The 15,787-nt window shown below is 41.1% G+C and overlaps 1 protein-coding gene across 11 annotated transcripts in view; it reads right to left on the bottom strand.

The window, feature by feature from the left end:
• The window catches only part of SYTL2 (synaptotagmin like 2), an 80,947-nt gene that overhangs the window by 1,773 nt on the left and 63,387 nt on the right, over window positions 1-15,787 (bottom strand). For 5 of the 11 annotated variants that reach the window (XM_034759034.1, XM_034759036.1, XM_034759039.1 and 2 more), the window contains 9 exons: window positions 12,853-12,900; window positions 11,439-11,533; window positions 9,424-9,540; window positions 8,140-8,309; window positions 7,232-7,334; window positions 5,252-5,422; window positions 3,857-3,935; window positions 2,439-2,538; window positions 1,491-1,696 (listed from right to left, as the gene is read on the bottom strand). In XM_034759034.1, the coding sequence (XP_034614925.1) occupies window positions 1,491-1,696; window positions 2,439-2,538; window positions 3,857-3,935; window positions 5,252-5,422; window positions 7,232-7,334; window positions 8,140-8,309; window positions 9,424-9,540; window positions 11,439-11,533; window positions 12,853-12,900 (1,089 nt within the window). The other 6 variants (XM_034759037.1, XM_034759031.1, XM_034759038.1 and 3 more) reach the window with 4 other exon arrangements.

The following is a 15,787-nucleotide window of genomic DNA, read 5'->3' as shown; positions in this document are numbered from 1 at the left end:
TCCTTGAAACAAAACCTTGAGTATTTGGGAACACAATTTTAGCAAAATTGATCATTTCACACAGTTCTACTGAAAGGGTCTATTCTCAACACTAGAAGCATGTACAACTCTACTTATTTATCACTCATTGATGTTGAACTTACTGCCTTAGTGTCTAGCTGCCCCACAATTTTAAAAACACCAAGACTTGCGGACATTAACTTTCAGTTAACTTTAGTAGGCATGACATAAGAGAATTGGGATTTAAGTATTTACTCAAGTTTAGTGTTGCCACAGATCTTATTTTTAGACTGGAGTTTTTCACATGTGCTCCAGTTGTCCTTTTTTAAAATTTATGCTCTGAACATCACACTTCAATTGCCATAAGAACACTGTTTGCCAAATACTAAGCTAATTCAGAGGATAATAAACCATGCCAGAATGTACCTAGCCCATGGTGCATGTTATATATGGATGTAAGATGATGGGAATTTACTTCATGATTCTGCAATGTTTGATTTAATTATTCCTATCTTACCATGTGTAACTAATAATTTCAAGATTATCCAGCCACAGTATTAATGTTAATAGATTTACCAAATGGGGTACAACTCAGGGAAAATAAATGTATTTTTGCAAACTTAGAAAGATTTAGCAATAACCTTGCTAAGATCTCACTTAACTGGGTTTCCATAGGGAAAAAAAATCTGTCATGTTAATTGCCAAGGAGTTCACAGAAGGAAAGAGTTGAAAGAAACACACCTCAGAAATTGGGGTTTTCTGCTTTACATTTACTGTATGCTAAATTCCTCTTTCTTCTTTTGCTGCTCTGGTCACACTTCTCTGAGTCCCTTCTCTGACTTCCTTTTTTTTATACTGCCTCTTATTCAACCTCTACAATCTTCATCTTCCAGGCCCCCTCCAATCTTGCCTCAACATATATCTGCATTTTTATTTCCTTCTTTCCCCACCTCCATTTTTACCAATCTCCATCTTCTATCCACCAAACTTCACTCTTACGTTGCCTCTTCTGCCGAAAGACACTTCACATTTCTCCCATATGCACCTCTTCTCTTCCTCAATTCCCTTCTTTAAACCCCCTTCTTCCATGAATCCCTCCTCCGAGCACTACCATCTTCACATCATGGTTATGTGTCTGAATCAGTTCATAAATTGATAGCAAGTTTTTTGGTGCAGAGACTGTGTATTTTGTGCTTTGTAAAGTGCTATGTACATTTATGGAAAGAGAGACATAAGATTTCTAATCTAATCTGAGATCTTCTCTAACTTGCCTGTACCCCTTAACAGGACCCTACTCCTGCTCTGTGACTGTGTACTGCATTTTGGGATCCCCGCTGCATGAAAGGTGATTTTCTAAATTAAGCCTAATGCCTGCAAGTTTGCTCAGTGATATTTTGCACACAGAGGGAAAAATGGAGAGGCAAGACAAGTAAATGGAGATCCAGGTTGTATTTTGCAAGTTAAGGATTAATTTAATAAATGATCAGTACCTGTTCCCATTCCTATCCTGAGACCTCCCAGAAAGCGATTGGCTAGTTTGTTGTGGTCCCAGACTGTAAGTTCTACACATGCTTCTTTCAAATCATCAGCTCTAAAGCCATCATAAACCATGGTGTGGTTGAACACTGGGCTTGTAGTTTTCGCCACTGCTCTTGTTTTCTGGCGACTTTTCCTACTAGTATCTGGAAGAATGGTACTTTGGAAAGAGAAAACACTGGCAGATTATATTAAAAAAAACTGAGGGCTACATTAACATTCTCTTTTATATGAATAATATAGCTACAGGTTGACATTCTCATTAATATACTATGGGCTCTGAGATTGGGGGAAGAGGAAACATGCCCGCCCTCTTCAGAGAGCCTGAGGTCAGGGCTGTTGGAACTAATCACCTCCACACCTTAGAAGATGGAAGAGATAGGTGGATGGGGCAGGGAGGAGACTTAGGAGAACTCAGTTATTGATTTCCAGCCAGTGAGTGCCCTGCTTGTCTTGCTGCTGCCAGAGATTCCTCAGTCACTTGGTCTCTAATGGCCTCCCTATGGCTTTATAATCCCCTGCCGGGAGGGAGAGGAGACAGGGCAGTTTTCCCTCCTTTCCCACCTACTGCATGGCTTCCCTCCAAGTAGGACATCCATCCATCCACTCCAACCTGGTTTATTTAAAATGCACAATAAATAAAGCTAGTTGCATTAGAGTTAGCCCTGGTGGTTGATGGGAATGGCAGTCAGTTTTGACTAGCCAGTCAATCAACCAGGAAATCGGGGCATAAAGTGCAAGGTTGGAACTCGCCATATACATGGTGTCCCACGGGTGAGTGAAATGCAACAGCCCCACAGGGCATCTTGCAAGGCAGCATCTGGGAAGTCTCTCACTCTCACATGCATGAATTAAGGGAGGATTAATTAGCATAATTTTATTCATCCCACTATTGCGGTTACCATTTAACAAAAGAGTTGATCTTGTTGCCCCTCAGGAGAGGGAGGTCATTGCATTCCTTCACCCAGATGTGGACCTCTCCAGTGGACGGGGTCTTGTTACCTTCGGAAGAGACAAATAGGAAACCAATATTCACTCCCCTTAGAAATTAAATGTGAGCGGCAAAAGGAGGGAAGAAGTCAGAGAAGGTGACTGTTTAAATTTGGGAGGAAATAAATTCACAGCCATCATACCAAACAAAGGCATTTGTACTGTATGTATGCCAAACAAATCCCGAAGAAAGCAGACAGAAGGGCAGGTGCATTTCCCTGTAGTTTCAGTTAGATGAGGTTATTCTAGACTTCCTGTCCCAAATCCTCACTTGCTGTTGTACTGTGCCACATTCCTCCTCAGAAATGGCAAAATTTCAATGGCGGGTGAGGTAACTCCTATCCTCTAATACTTACCCTCTCTTTTGTGGGAAATAGTAAATAGGTGCACAATTTGCTTGTTTTGCATACACACTGGCACAGCTGGGGCCAGCTTTACAACTTACCTGCCTGCAGCTGGTGTGAACTAATACTCAAAGAGCACCCAAAGATAAGATTTAAGTGCACATGCCAAAGCATCTAAATGGTCACTGATCTGATCTTGAGAGGATTCCTCTACTCTTCTTCTTACTTCCCAATTGCCTCCATCGTGCCCAACTCAGCTACCGAAGATGCTGACAGGAAGGAGTGAATTCGTTTCTTATTGGGTGCCAGCCCACCCCAGCCAATTATTAATTGTCAGATAACAAATGACTCAGATCATTATCACTATTATAAACTAGGTACTAAGCAATTATCGTTCTTTCCCACATTCACTGCCTCTTGAGCTCAGTGCACAGCTACTGTTTGCTTAGCATACGGGTGTTTGCCTGACTGTTAATGAGCACTACAGTAACTAGTGGTGAAGCAGGATCTCATTCCTCCTGCTCTATTAGGTATGTAATCCAACTAGTCGCTAAAAGCCCATGCTATCATCCAGGTGTAATTCCTAACGTCGTGTGTATAAAAAAAAGCTGAAAATAGCTGAGAACTTAAACTGAATGGTAACAGACTGAATCCCAATGATGACTGAGCCCGATGATATTGTAAAACAAAAAGAGCTCTCAACTGTGCTTGTAGCGGTTTCCATCACTTAATTCCGATTCAGACCTTCTAGACTTTGGAGTGACAATCTTGGAATCTTACTACATAGATTTATATAACAAGAGTGTCTTGCTTCCTTAATAAAAAACACTGAATAAGTCATGGTCCTGAAGTGAGTTCATGGTCAGGTAAGCTTGATTCTATAGAAAAATTTCTACTCTTTAGGAAAAAGGTAGTTGAACTTTGGGAAATATATTCCCAAGAGGCTATCGAAACTAAAACAAACAAAATAAAGAATGAGCACATACCCCCGACAGGCTGTGGGACATACTGAAGGGCTAGTTTAATCTCTCCTCTGTTCTCTAGTTCAAGAGCTGCTGCTGGAGTCTGAAAATTAAAACAAAAAACTCTGGTCACGTCCTGGTATAATGCAATACCCCTTTTTATAGCATTCCTTGTGTGTCTCACTTGTAATGAGGCAATGCCAGAAAGCAGGAAATTTTGCTTTGATACTTATTAGAAATTCTACTTCACACAAATGGGTAGCCATTATAGATTACATGTACAAATTGCTATGCAAAAGTTTTCTACAGGAGTGATAGGTTTTAGTGAATTATGATGTGAAGCAGAATTCCTCTATTGACAACTGAAGATTTTCTTGCATTCTTACCTTCCTCAGTTTGCAGGCAAACAAGAGTTTATGGGAGGAGTTTAACCCCTGGAGTGGGCCTTCAGATGTAGATAGGTGCCTCTTTTGCTAAGGTACTGATAAACCCTATGATTGTAGATCATTCTCAAAAGAGATTTCTCCACAGTTTTGCTGCCCTCCCACCCTTCATTGTGTCATGTCTAAAATTAGAACATATGCTCTTTGGAGTAGTAGCCTTTTCTTATGTGCATTTGGAAGCACCTAGCACACTTTTGAGCACTGTAAAAAGTAACATGCAGACTAAAATACCAAAGCAACTTTCAAAAATAGGTAGGCTCTAAGCGGATAGAATGCTTGTTACTATCCTGTAGAACTACTTTAATTAGAAGACCACTTGCCACCTCTTTGGCTTTTGGCTAAGGCCTTACCTACTTACTTGCAGAAAATTTTAAACCAGTTTAGTTAAACCAATGCAAAAAGGCCGTGTGGACACAATTTGATTTAGAAGTAGTGGTTTACTTAAAATTTAGCTAGAATTGACTTAAGCCAGTTGTAAACCAAGTTGAGAGTGCCCACACAGCCTTTAGCTATACCAGTACAGTGTTCTCTGGAAGCCATGTCCTTGGATCAAGCGTAGCATCATTTTAATATGTATCCTGTATATATAAATTACTCTATCTGCAAGGGGATGCAATTGATGGTCTATGCCTCCAGTAATAATATGTAGCCACAAAGGCTGGAAGTTCAACTTGGGATTCCCATTCCTCAGGCTGGTCGAGAGAACAGAGTCAGACTCCTGGGGGTACAAACTGCTTCTCTCTGAAAGCATCCCTACTGGCAAGCCACTCATTGGCACAAGGAAAGGTCTTAACATTGTATGTCTTATCTGCCTGCAAGAAGCATTTCTATAACTGTAGCCACAACAAAAATGCTCAAGCAGGAAAAAAATGAGAGAATGGGGGACCTCAGAATATAAAGATGGGCAGAAGCCTGTGACTGGATAGAGATCACGTCTCATTCGTACATGCAATACAATAAACACCTAAGAACTTACCCTAGGCTTAAGCAGGTACCAGTTCATCTGCTTATTCAGTTTGTCATTCCAGTCCCATGTTCCCAAATCAAGTTCCACCTCACCTAGGAAACTATTGCGCCCAAAGGTGTCATTGTGCCAGACAGAGAGATTCAGTCTCTGGGTCTTTACCAGTGCCTTGTCAATTTTATACTGCAAGAAGAGTGAAGCAAAATAATTACAATTTAAACAAGGCAGCAGAGACGCTGGAACAAATTGTACAGTGGGGGTGCGGAGAACCATTGAACCAAACTGTAAACCCCATATATAATGGAAACCACTTAAAGCCAGGGGGTGCAGCAGCACCTATGCAAGGGACTATTTCATCAACACTCAAGAATCCAGGAGTGATCGAGAATTGGATTTCCCAGTACGACTGGCCTTCTCCTTTCAACAACCCATTTAGAAACATGTAGAAAATTATGGCCACTTACATATTTGAGACTCTAGTTCAAACAGTTTAAATTCATATTCATCTCACATTTGTTCGTAAGAAATGCAGAAAAATCAGTACATCCAATTCAGTAGATCCAAACATACTGAATAATACTTGGCCAGCTATCTTCAAATATCTGTACATACAGTTATTTAATCTTCACCGCACTCCTGTGAGCTAGCGAAATATTATCCCCATTTTGCAGATGGAGAAATTAAGCTACTTGCTGAGGTTACAAAAGTCAATGGCGAGTTTAGAACAGAACAGAACTCAGGAGTGCCTGATCTCCAATCCTGTGCTCAGACCACTAGACCATACTTCCCTCCATACCTGTTTTCAGAAACCAAGTCACTCTGTCCAATGCTAGTTGAGGAAATACATGTATAAGTGAAAGGAAAGGATACGCTGGGTGTCACAGAATGTCTGGTCCCATCTGTGCCATAATAAGTTAGCTGCTTTCCAGCCTATTGGGATCAAGTGATAGCTTAATGGACAACTGGGCCTTACAGAAGGACAGAGAGCTCAGACTGGGTTGGAATCACAGGGAGCAAACAAGCTGCTGTGGTAGACCCTGAGCCAGAGTCTGCAGGAGGCCAGATACTCCAAGGGAACCAGCCTGGAGGCCAGTGCTCTATATGAACTAGCCTCTGTTTGTCAGAGGGTGAAGATGGATGGCAGGAGAGAGATCACTTGATCATTGCCTGTTAGGTTCACTCCCTCTGGGGCACCTGGCATTGGCCACTGTTGGCAGGCAGGATGCTGGGCTGGATGGACTCTTGGTCTGACCCAATATGGCCATTCTTATGTTCTTATGAGGGAAGACTCAAAGGTAGCCCAAAAAAGGGCTGAGAATAGGGCCTAGAGAGCCTGCTGAAGAGAATCCATAAAGGACAGGAAAACCTTTTTGTTTACTGGGACTTTCAGTTGGACTTTTGGGGTTACGTTTGTTTGTGATTTGGACAAAGGGCCAAGCTACATCTCCAGCATGGACCTGTGTGTGGAGAGCCAAGGAGATCCATCTTGGGAAAGGAAACTGAGGGAGCGAGAGCTGGTAGTGCCATGCTTGAACACAAGGGGGCACAATGGGGCAGTTGCATACTACAATACCGGGCGATAAGAAAGGGCTTCTCGGCTCTCTGTGAGCTGAGGGGTGAAAACATTATCTATAGTTAGGGTGGGGCCTCAAGAAATTTTTGCCATTGACTTGCTCTGTGCTTCAGTTTCCCTTATCTGTGAAATGAAAACAATAGCCTTACTTTTGGAAAGTGTTTTGCGATCTCTGGATGTAAAGTGCTAATTATATTACTGTCTCTTCCTCTTCTCTAAACACTAAAATCCTGAATCTAAGGTATCAAACTGGAAAAACATTCAACAACGCCACTTAAAGTACTCAACACAGAATAAAAATGGAGGATTCTATTTTGGGGCCACATGAATATGGGGCCTTGAAAAATCTCAATTCCTGGTATTTCAAGATGTACATTTGCATCATTTATGTGTTCACCTAGTAAATATTAAATAAGTACCCGCAATATTTCATTATAGACTGGATTCAATGTTTTCTTTTTCACAGAGGTCTTCCTTTTCCCCAGCTTGTATTTCTCTGGAAGCAGGTAAGTCTTTACATATCTAAAAATTTAAACAGACAGACGGATAAGGGCAACAAGACATTGTGTAAAACTTCAAGACAGTCGTTTTTTCCCCACAAATACACAAATCCAAAAGTGAAATACAAGTTTTACAGAAGATAAACTTGGTTAGCAATGCAGTTACTGTAATGTACACTCTTCAGTTAGTGATTTCTAAGTCATTCAGTACTTACCATTTCAGTAGGTCTGAGTTTTCGATAAGTAATCACCTTAAGAATGAACATTAATGGTTTCTACATTATTGATAAAAAGTAAAAGCCCTCTTTAGAATCACAGAAATTAGAGACAGAAGACACGTGTTGGATCATCTTGTCCCCTGCCCTTCCCAGGGCAGAATGTCTAGACTTTTTGCTGGGATATCCAAATCTCATATTTGGATGTGCCAATCTAAATCTGGACACACAAAACTGGGAATTTACCATGCAGATTATTAATTTGATCATCAAAAATAGAATTTGAAGTTCCTAATAAATTGGGCTTCCTATATTCTTTGCTATGGAAATAAATACACAGGTCAGAAATCACATAGAATGTACCTGTGTGTGCACAACAGTTATACCTTTGTGTTCTCTATAAATGAGTCTTAAAATCTCTAGGAACTGCTATCTGTAAAGCCAGTCAGCCATTTATGTTCAATTCAGTGCAAGGAACCAAGGTGGCATGTACTTCACTTGTGTATTTTCTCTTTTTTTGTTTTCTTTTTGAAGACCAAAATAATTATGATTGAAAGGCTCTGTCTACACTTCTTGTGTTAGGAAAAACTGTGCAACCCTAATTACACTTACGGGTCTGAATGTTGTTTCTTAACATCTGCAATTGCCAAATCTTTACACTGGGAAACAAAAATATGGAGCTCCTTCAGCTGTTCTACATAATCAATGGCAAACTGAATGTGGCCTTTCACATCCACATTGCCAAAGTCACCACTGTAGATGCTCATTACACTTCCGCTCACCTGTACACATGAAAAGGGAAAAAAAATTATTTTAGTCTATGCTTTTGGTCAGACATATATATTATTAGAATGGGAAATATTTAAAAAATTCATCGGCACTCAATTCAGAGACAGTAAAGAAACCAACTGTATTCCACTTAGATGTACTTTTGAAACATGGTTTTCGTTGAAAGGGATTTTAATCCATCCAATGAGAAATATTTACATTTCACTAGCTTTTATTATAAGATGATGATTGTAAGCTTCCAAAAACTCAAGTGAAAGGTGCTATGTAGAAGCGCAAAGTATTCTTTATTGCATAATATACAAGAAACAAAGTAAAGAGCACACCATATACAGCATATTCCAATCAGAGTCTTCGGATATTATTTTCATGGCTCTATATTTTCTTTCCCACAGAAAATGGGGCCTCAATACTCTGGTGACGGATACTCTATAAATGCCCAAAAGAGATTAGGTGTAAAATTTTCAAGAATGCCTAAGTGATCTAGGCACCTAAGTCACTTTTGAAAGTTTCACCCTAGGTAGATTGGAAGAAGGGTAAGACAGATATACAAGTGGATGGCTTTTTATTCTCATTGTCCCCCTTCAAATTGCGCGAAACACTCCTTTGTCACGATGTCTGCAAAGAAAACTTGGCAATGGTTTAGGCCCCTGCCCATCATGCTGACTACTATTGTCTCACTGCTTCCTTGTACTCCCCAGTCTGTCAGTATCCATCTGTTGCCTCTATTCTTCTACTTAGATTGTAAGCTTCTTGGGGGAGGGACTGCCTTTTTGGTCTGTATTTGTACAGTGCTTAGCACAGTGGGGTCCTGATCCATGTCTGGGGGTCCTATCCACTACGATAATATACAATAAATCTATCTGTTGTAGTAATGAAAGGCATTTGTAATGGCATCAATCCTTTGAAAATAAAATAAAAATAATTCAGTCTGTTACATTCATATAGTCAAAAAGGTCTAAGGTCAAAAAAATGGAGCACTAGACAACTTTACATAACCTCTGATACTATAGTGATGAAGTCTAGAGAGAGAGAGATATGAAGGAAGGGGAGCGACACAAAGGTTTGGCAAAAGCAGAGTGCCATTAAAACAAGCTTTGGTTTACATACAGAAGACAAGGACGCCATGCCAGAAGAGCCACTAAGATTGGTTAGAGAGCTGGGGCTCTTCTTGATTCTGCCATGAGGATAACTGCTTTCTGATGTTGTATCAGTGTCTCTGTCACTCTACAAGACATCACACAAAGAAAGCCAGCGTGGGCATTCAGAAGTCACAAGGAACACAGTTAAAAGTTGTTATAATTTTAAAAAGCAGACTTGTAAAGACTGGAGCTCTGTGGATATTGGGAGCCATATCCCACAGTGGTGCAGTGCAAGCAATTAATAATTCCTTAAAATTAGATCATGCTTCTGCTTTGCATGTGGGAAGTTAGTTGTACTAAAAAACAAAAAAAGTTAGAGGGAAACGCCACACATTTTGGAGTTTGCTACCTGTGTTACAAGTTGAAATCTTGATCTAAAATTTACTTTTACACCTTTCGTGCAGTGATTAGTTTAACAAGGCTCATCAGTTTCGCTTTCTCATGCATCAGCTCAGTATAATAATGCAATTTATCATGCTAAAATCTGATTCAATTCAAGTGGTTTCGTTAAAGGAGAACGTTCATGGTAGAGGAGCATACAAGGCAACAAATGGCTTTTGGGGGATGCTTTAGCAGTTACATCAGGAGACTTGGGTTCAGTGTTACTCAGCCAGACACATGCCCGTGGAAACACCTGTCCATCCACCTGTTTGCTAGAAGCAGCACACGGTCTATCTTATTCAAAAAACCCATCAAACAGGTGCTTTAGGAGCATGCCCAGGTCACCAAATTAGGAATATTTTGGACTGGGGGTGGGGCCAAATTTCAGACTGAGTCCATAAACAGAACACCCCGTCAGCGGTCTCCTCTTTTCTACAGTGAAGGGATCCAGCTCAGGCACCCCATGCGGACTGCAACTGGGGCAGCATGGCACGGGGAGAGAGAGAATCCTGCAGGTAGCAATGTGGGTGCTCATTTTTAGGACATCTGTGTTCTTAAGTCATTGCTGTTCTGGCATCCACTAATGCAACTCCACCAGTGATTATAGTAATTGGAGCTATAGTGTAGACAAGGCTCAGGTATTTTTAGATGACAACATGGACAACCCTGGTCAACTACAGGTTTTGTTTTTGGCATACACAGATGAGGCCCAAAGGATTCACTCCACGGCCCATCAACAACTGCTTCTTAAGAAGCCAGCGGACTTTCAACTAGCTCAGATGCTTTACCCACAAGAGCAGAGCATGCTGTCTGCAACACTGAGCATCTACTGATTCAGGGAATGAGACAGATTTCTAACTGAACCCCAGTCTCAGACAGGCTACCAAGCTGATCTCCCCAGCATACGGTTATGGGAGAAGTCACCTGATGGGAATATTACACATCTTCTTACAAGCTCTCTTTCTTAGCATGTGAGCAGTGTACAGTCTGAAAAAATACTGTGTTGTTAGTTTTTTGATTGAGATTGTTTAAGGGAAGCTGTTGCAAACAGCAAGAGGGTTTGCTCTCGGTCTTAATTGCTCTAACTAGCATCAGTTCTTGATGGAGAGTTGCATCCCAGGAACTGAGCATTGCTACTTGGGCTGAGATTTCTGAAAGAGGGAATTGCCTACATACTATTTCTGGCCACCTCTGTTCAAGTTCTGGTGTACAGGGTCAGGGCCGGCTTTAGGCCGATTCCCCCGATTCCCCGGAATTGGACCCTGCGCCTAAGAGGGCCTTTTTAATTTTTTAATTATTTTTGCTCAGCCGGCAGCGGGGGGTCCGCTCCGGGTCTTCGGTGGCAGTGCCATGGAAGACCCAGAGCCGAGTGAAGGACCCACCGCCGCCTAAGTGCCGCTGAAGATCTGGACCGCCGCTGGGTATTCAAATCGGGCCCCGCAGGTCCTAAAGCCGGCCCTGGTACAGGTAGTGTAAGTTACACTGAGAAGAAATCCCAACTCCACACAACTGATTCAAAAGTAAGCTGACCTGGAAGGCCCCCAAAAATAATATATGAAAATTACTCCTCTTTATACTATTTTTTTAAAATCAGATACTTGCCTCTTCTTGTAGAAATGCTGGTACTGACTGGCTCAATCTTTTGAGTTTTTCAGGATTTGAAAACTGGTTATCCAGGTCTGACGGCACTGTGGAGACTAAAGAGCAGCAATTCAAGTTTTAAAAATATCCTGCCTTCTGACAATAACCAAACTTGGTCCTAATAAGCAGAGATTGGGATAGACTACTTTGGACAAAAATACATTTACATGCACATGCTGTATTCACATGTAACTTGTATGCAAGATATTTTATAGATTCATCAATTTTAAGGGTAGAAGAGACCATTATGGTCACCTAGTCTGACCTGTACAACAGGCTAAAGAACCTTGATTCACTATGTTGTGCTGTACATAAAATATAATTTTTGCATATAATACAATATATTACACTAACCCAAGTGCTGAATGAAAGTTTTGATCACAAATTTAAAGATTAACTTTAAAAAAAACTTTTACTTGCCAACTCTTAAGGTTTCTGATTTCCTCCTAGAACAGAAGGAGGAACCGTGCTTTTTAGACATGAACACTGTCACTAAATGTAGCTGAGATAACAGAACTATGGCTTTTGATCAGTAAATAAAGGCCAAGCCCTGCTCTCCTTACTCATGCAATTAGTCTCATTCATGTCAATGGGATTATTCATACATTAAATGAGCAGGGTTTAGACCCAGAAGAGGAAGTAATTTTCAAATATTCTGATTTGGTTACATATAATGTATTCTGATAATGATTCGGTATCTAAAGCATGTCTGTTCACCTTCAAAAGTATTTTCATTTAATTACACTGCCGAATTCTTAATTTAATACATTGTCCATAGCAACAGTGCAGAAGCTGGCCTTGCAAGTAACGATTTATACCAAACCAATGCTTCTCAACCTTATGCTATTGCATGATCTTTTCCATCCCAGGAGTCCAGCCCCATTTAGGAATATGGGAAAGGTAAGGTGACACCACCCCCTCCCAACACCTGTTCAAAGCCTCCGGGTTGAGGACTTAGGCACTATACATGATGTTTGCAAAACTGCACTAACTGCTTTTGCTACAATGTCATGCACTATCATTTCCCATGGCAGACAAGTACCACCAATTTGGCAGCATGCCAGATACAACCAAGGTTAAGTGTGCATGCAAATGTTGTAGCAACCATGTACAATTCCTCCCCAGATGTCACACACGTGCATCCCAAACAAGACAAGGTCTCTCAGTCCAATTACCCCGAAACTGAAATTATACCTCAAGGTTACATTGAAAACACGCAAGGCATTGTTGGCACGCAGTTAGCTTTGTGAGCTGCAGCATTTAGTAACAAAAACAAAGTCCAGACTTATTAGTTAGTTGATATTAAATAAAATGGATTTAGTTTCAAATCAGTGGAGTTCTATCCACTGGTTGATGGAAAGATCCTGTTACTCACTTCCTTGTACATTTTCATTTGTCTCTTGTTGCTCATCTGTTTTCTGATCTGCTCAGAAGGGCAACATTGAGAACAATACATTGTAGTAAAGATATCAGGTTTGTATAAACAACAAGGAGTTCTTGTGGCACCTTAGAGACTAACAAATTTATCTGTCCATAAGCTTTTGTGGGCTAAAACCCACTTCATCAGATGCATGGAGTGGAAAATACAGAGGTAGGTATAAATACACAGCACATGAAAAGATGGGAGTTGCCTTACCAACTGGGGGGTCAGTGCCAACGAGCCAATTCAATGAAGGTGGAAGTGGGCTATTCTCAACAGTTGACAAGAAGGGGTGAATACCAAGGGAGGAAAATTCACTTTTGTAGTGCTAATGAGGCCAGTGAAATCAAGGTGGCCCATTTCAAACCGTTGACAAGAAGGTGAGAGTATCAGCAGGGGGAAATTAGTTTTTGTAGTGACCCATCCACTCCCAGTCTTTATTCAGGCCTAATTTGATGGTGTCCAGTTTGCAAATTAATTCCAGTTCTGCAGTTTCTCATCGGAGTCTGTTTTTGAAGTTTTTTGTTGTTGAAGAATTGCCACTTTTAAGTCTGTTATTGAGTGTCCAGGGAGATTGAAGTGTTCTCCTACTGGTTTTTGAATGTTATAATTCTTGATGTCTCATTTGTACAATTTATACCTTCAAGTCAGCGGGACTGCTATGGGTAGCTGCATGGCCCCACAGTATGTCAACATTTTTATGGCTTACTTAGAACAACGCTTCCTCAGCTCTTGTCCCCTAACGCCCCTACTCTACTTGCGCTACATTGATGTCATCTTCATCATCTGGACCCATGGGAAGGAGGTCCTTGAGGAATTCCACCAAGATTTCACCTCAGCCTGGACCAATCCACACAAGAGATCCACTTCCTAGACACTACGGCGCAAATAAGCAATGATCACATAAACAACCACCCTATACCAGAAACCTACTGACCGCTACACTTACCTACATGGCTCCAGTTTTCATCCAGATCACATCACATGATCCATTGTCTACAGCCAAACTCTAAGATACAACCGCATTTGCTCCAATATCTCAAACAGAGACAAACACCTACAGGATCTACAGGACAAACACCTATCAAGCATTCTTAAAAGTACAATACCCACCTGGTGAAGTGAAGAAACAGATTGACAGAAGGGTACCCAGAAGTCACCTACTACAGTATAGGCCCAACAAAGAAAGTAACAGAACGCCACAAGTCATCACCTACAGCCCCCAACTAAAACCTCTCCAGCGCATCATCAAGGATCTATCCTGAAGGATGATCCCTTACTTTCAAAGGCCTTGGGAGACAGGCCAGTCCTCGCTTACAGACAGCCCCCCAACCTGAAGCAATTACTCACCAGCAACTACACACCACACAAAAACACTAACCTCGGAACCAATCCCTGCAACAGACCCCGTTGCCAACTCTGTCCGCATATCTATTCAAGGGACACCATCATAGGACCTAAACACATCAGCCACACCATCAGGGGCTCATTCACCTGCACATCTACCAATGTGATATATGCCATCATGTGCCAGCAATGTCCCTCTGCCATGTACATTGGCCAAACCGGACAGTCTCTACGCAAAAGAATAAATGGACACAAATCAGACACCAAGAATTATAACATTCAAAAACCAGTAGGAGAACACTTCAATCTCCCTGAATACTCAATAATAGACTTAAAAGTGGCAATTCTTCAACAACAAAAAACTTCAAAAACAGACTCCGATGAGAAACTGCAGAACTGGAATTAATTTGCAAACTGGACACCATCAAATTAGGCCTGAATAAAGACTGGGAGTGGATGGGTCACTACAAAAACTAATTCCCCCCCCCCCCGGCTGATACTCACACCTTCTTGTCAACTGTTTGAAATGGGCCACCTTGATTACATTGGCCTCATTAGCACTACAAAAGTGATTTTTCCTCCCTTGGTATTCACCCCTTCTTGTCAATTGTTGAGAATAGCCCACTTCCACCTTAACTGAATTGGCTCGTTAGCACTTACCCTCTCCCCCCCATGGTAAGGCAACTCCCATCTTTTCATGTGCTGTGTATTTATACCTGCCTCTATATTTTCCACTCCATGCATCCAATGAAGTGGGTTTTAGCCCACAAAAGCTTATGGACAGATAAATTTGTTAGTCTCTAAGGTGCCATAAGTACTCCTTGTTGTTTTTGCTGATACAGACTAACACGACTACCACTCTGAAACTTGTCACCAGGTTTGTATAGTGATTGTAGAACCAGACACTTTATACATCAACCTGAAGATCATCTTTCATCCTTCTTCACAATCATCATTGGCCTGGATTTCCAAAACTCCATATCATCCCTCACTATACATTTGCGACATTTTCCTTTTTTGACAATCTGGAGTGCAACCAATGCAATACCTCGTCAGCAAGTGAAGTCCAAGCATTAAAAGCGGGATTTTCAAAAATGCTTCAGTACTGGCCTGAGGCCGCTCCCTCTGAAATCTACATTTGACCAAGTATTGAGCACTTTGGAAACTCCCAACCTATATTTGCCAGGATAGATATTTGTGTCAACCTTTACCATGACTGACTGGAGCACAAAAATAATCTGGCTGCTTGAAAAGACAAAAAACCCGCCCTTTCAGCTCAATTATATGTAAACATTTCAAATATATTTTAATTGAAATCCACAGCTATGTCCCCAGTTCAGGGAAATGCTTAAGTACATGCTAAAAGACCCATTGATTACTCTCTGCACCATGCAATGGACAGCAGTATAGGGCCCAAAGTGCACTATGATCAGACTAACTACAAAACACACTGAAGCCTCTAAAAGAGAGTCAAATAAATACAAAAAAAGAACAGGAGTACTTGTGGCACCTTAGAGACTAACAAATTTATTAGAGCATAAGC

The sequence above is a fragment of the Trachemys scripta genome, chromosome 1, assembly GCF_013100865.1.
Source record: "Trachemys scripta elegans isolate TJP31775 chromosome 1, CAS_Tse_1.0, whole genome shotgun sequence".
Taxonomy (NCBI): Eukaryota; Metazoa; Chordata; order Testudines; family Emydidae; genus Trachemys; species Trachemys scripta.
This window is presented reverse-complemented; position numbering and strand designations above follow the sequence as displayed.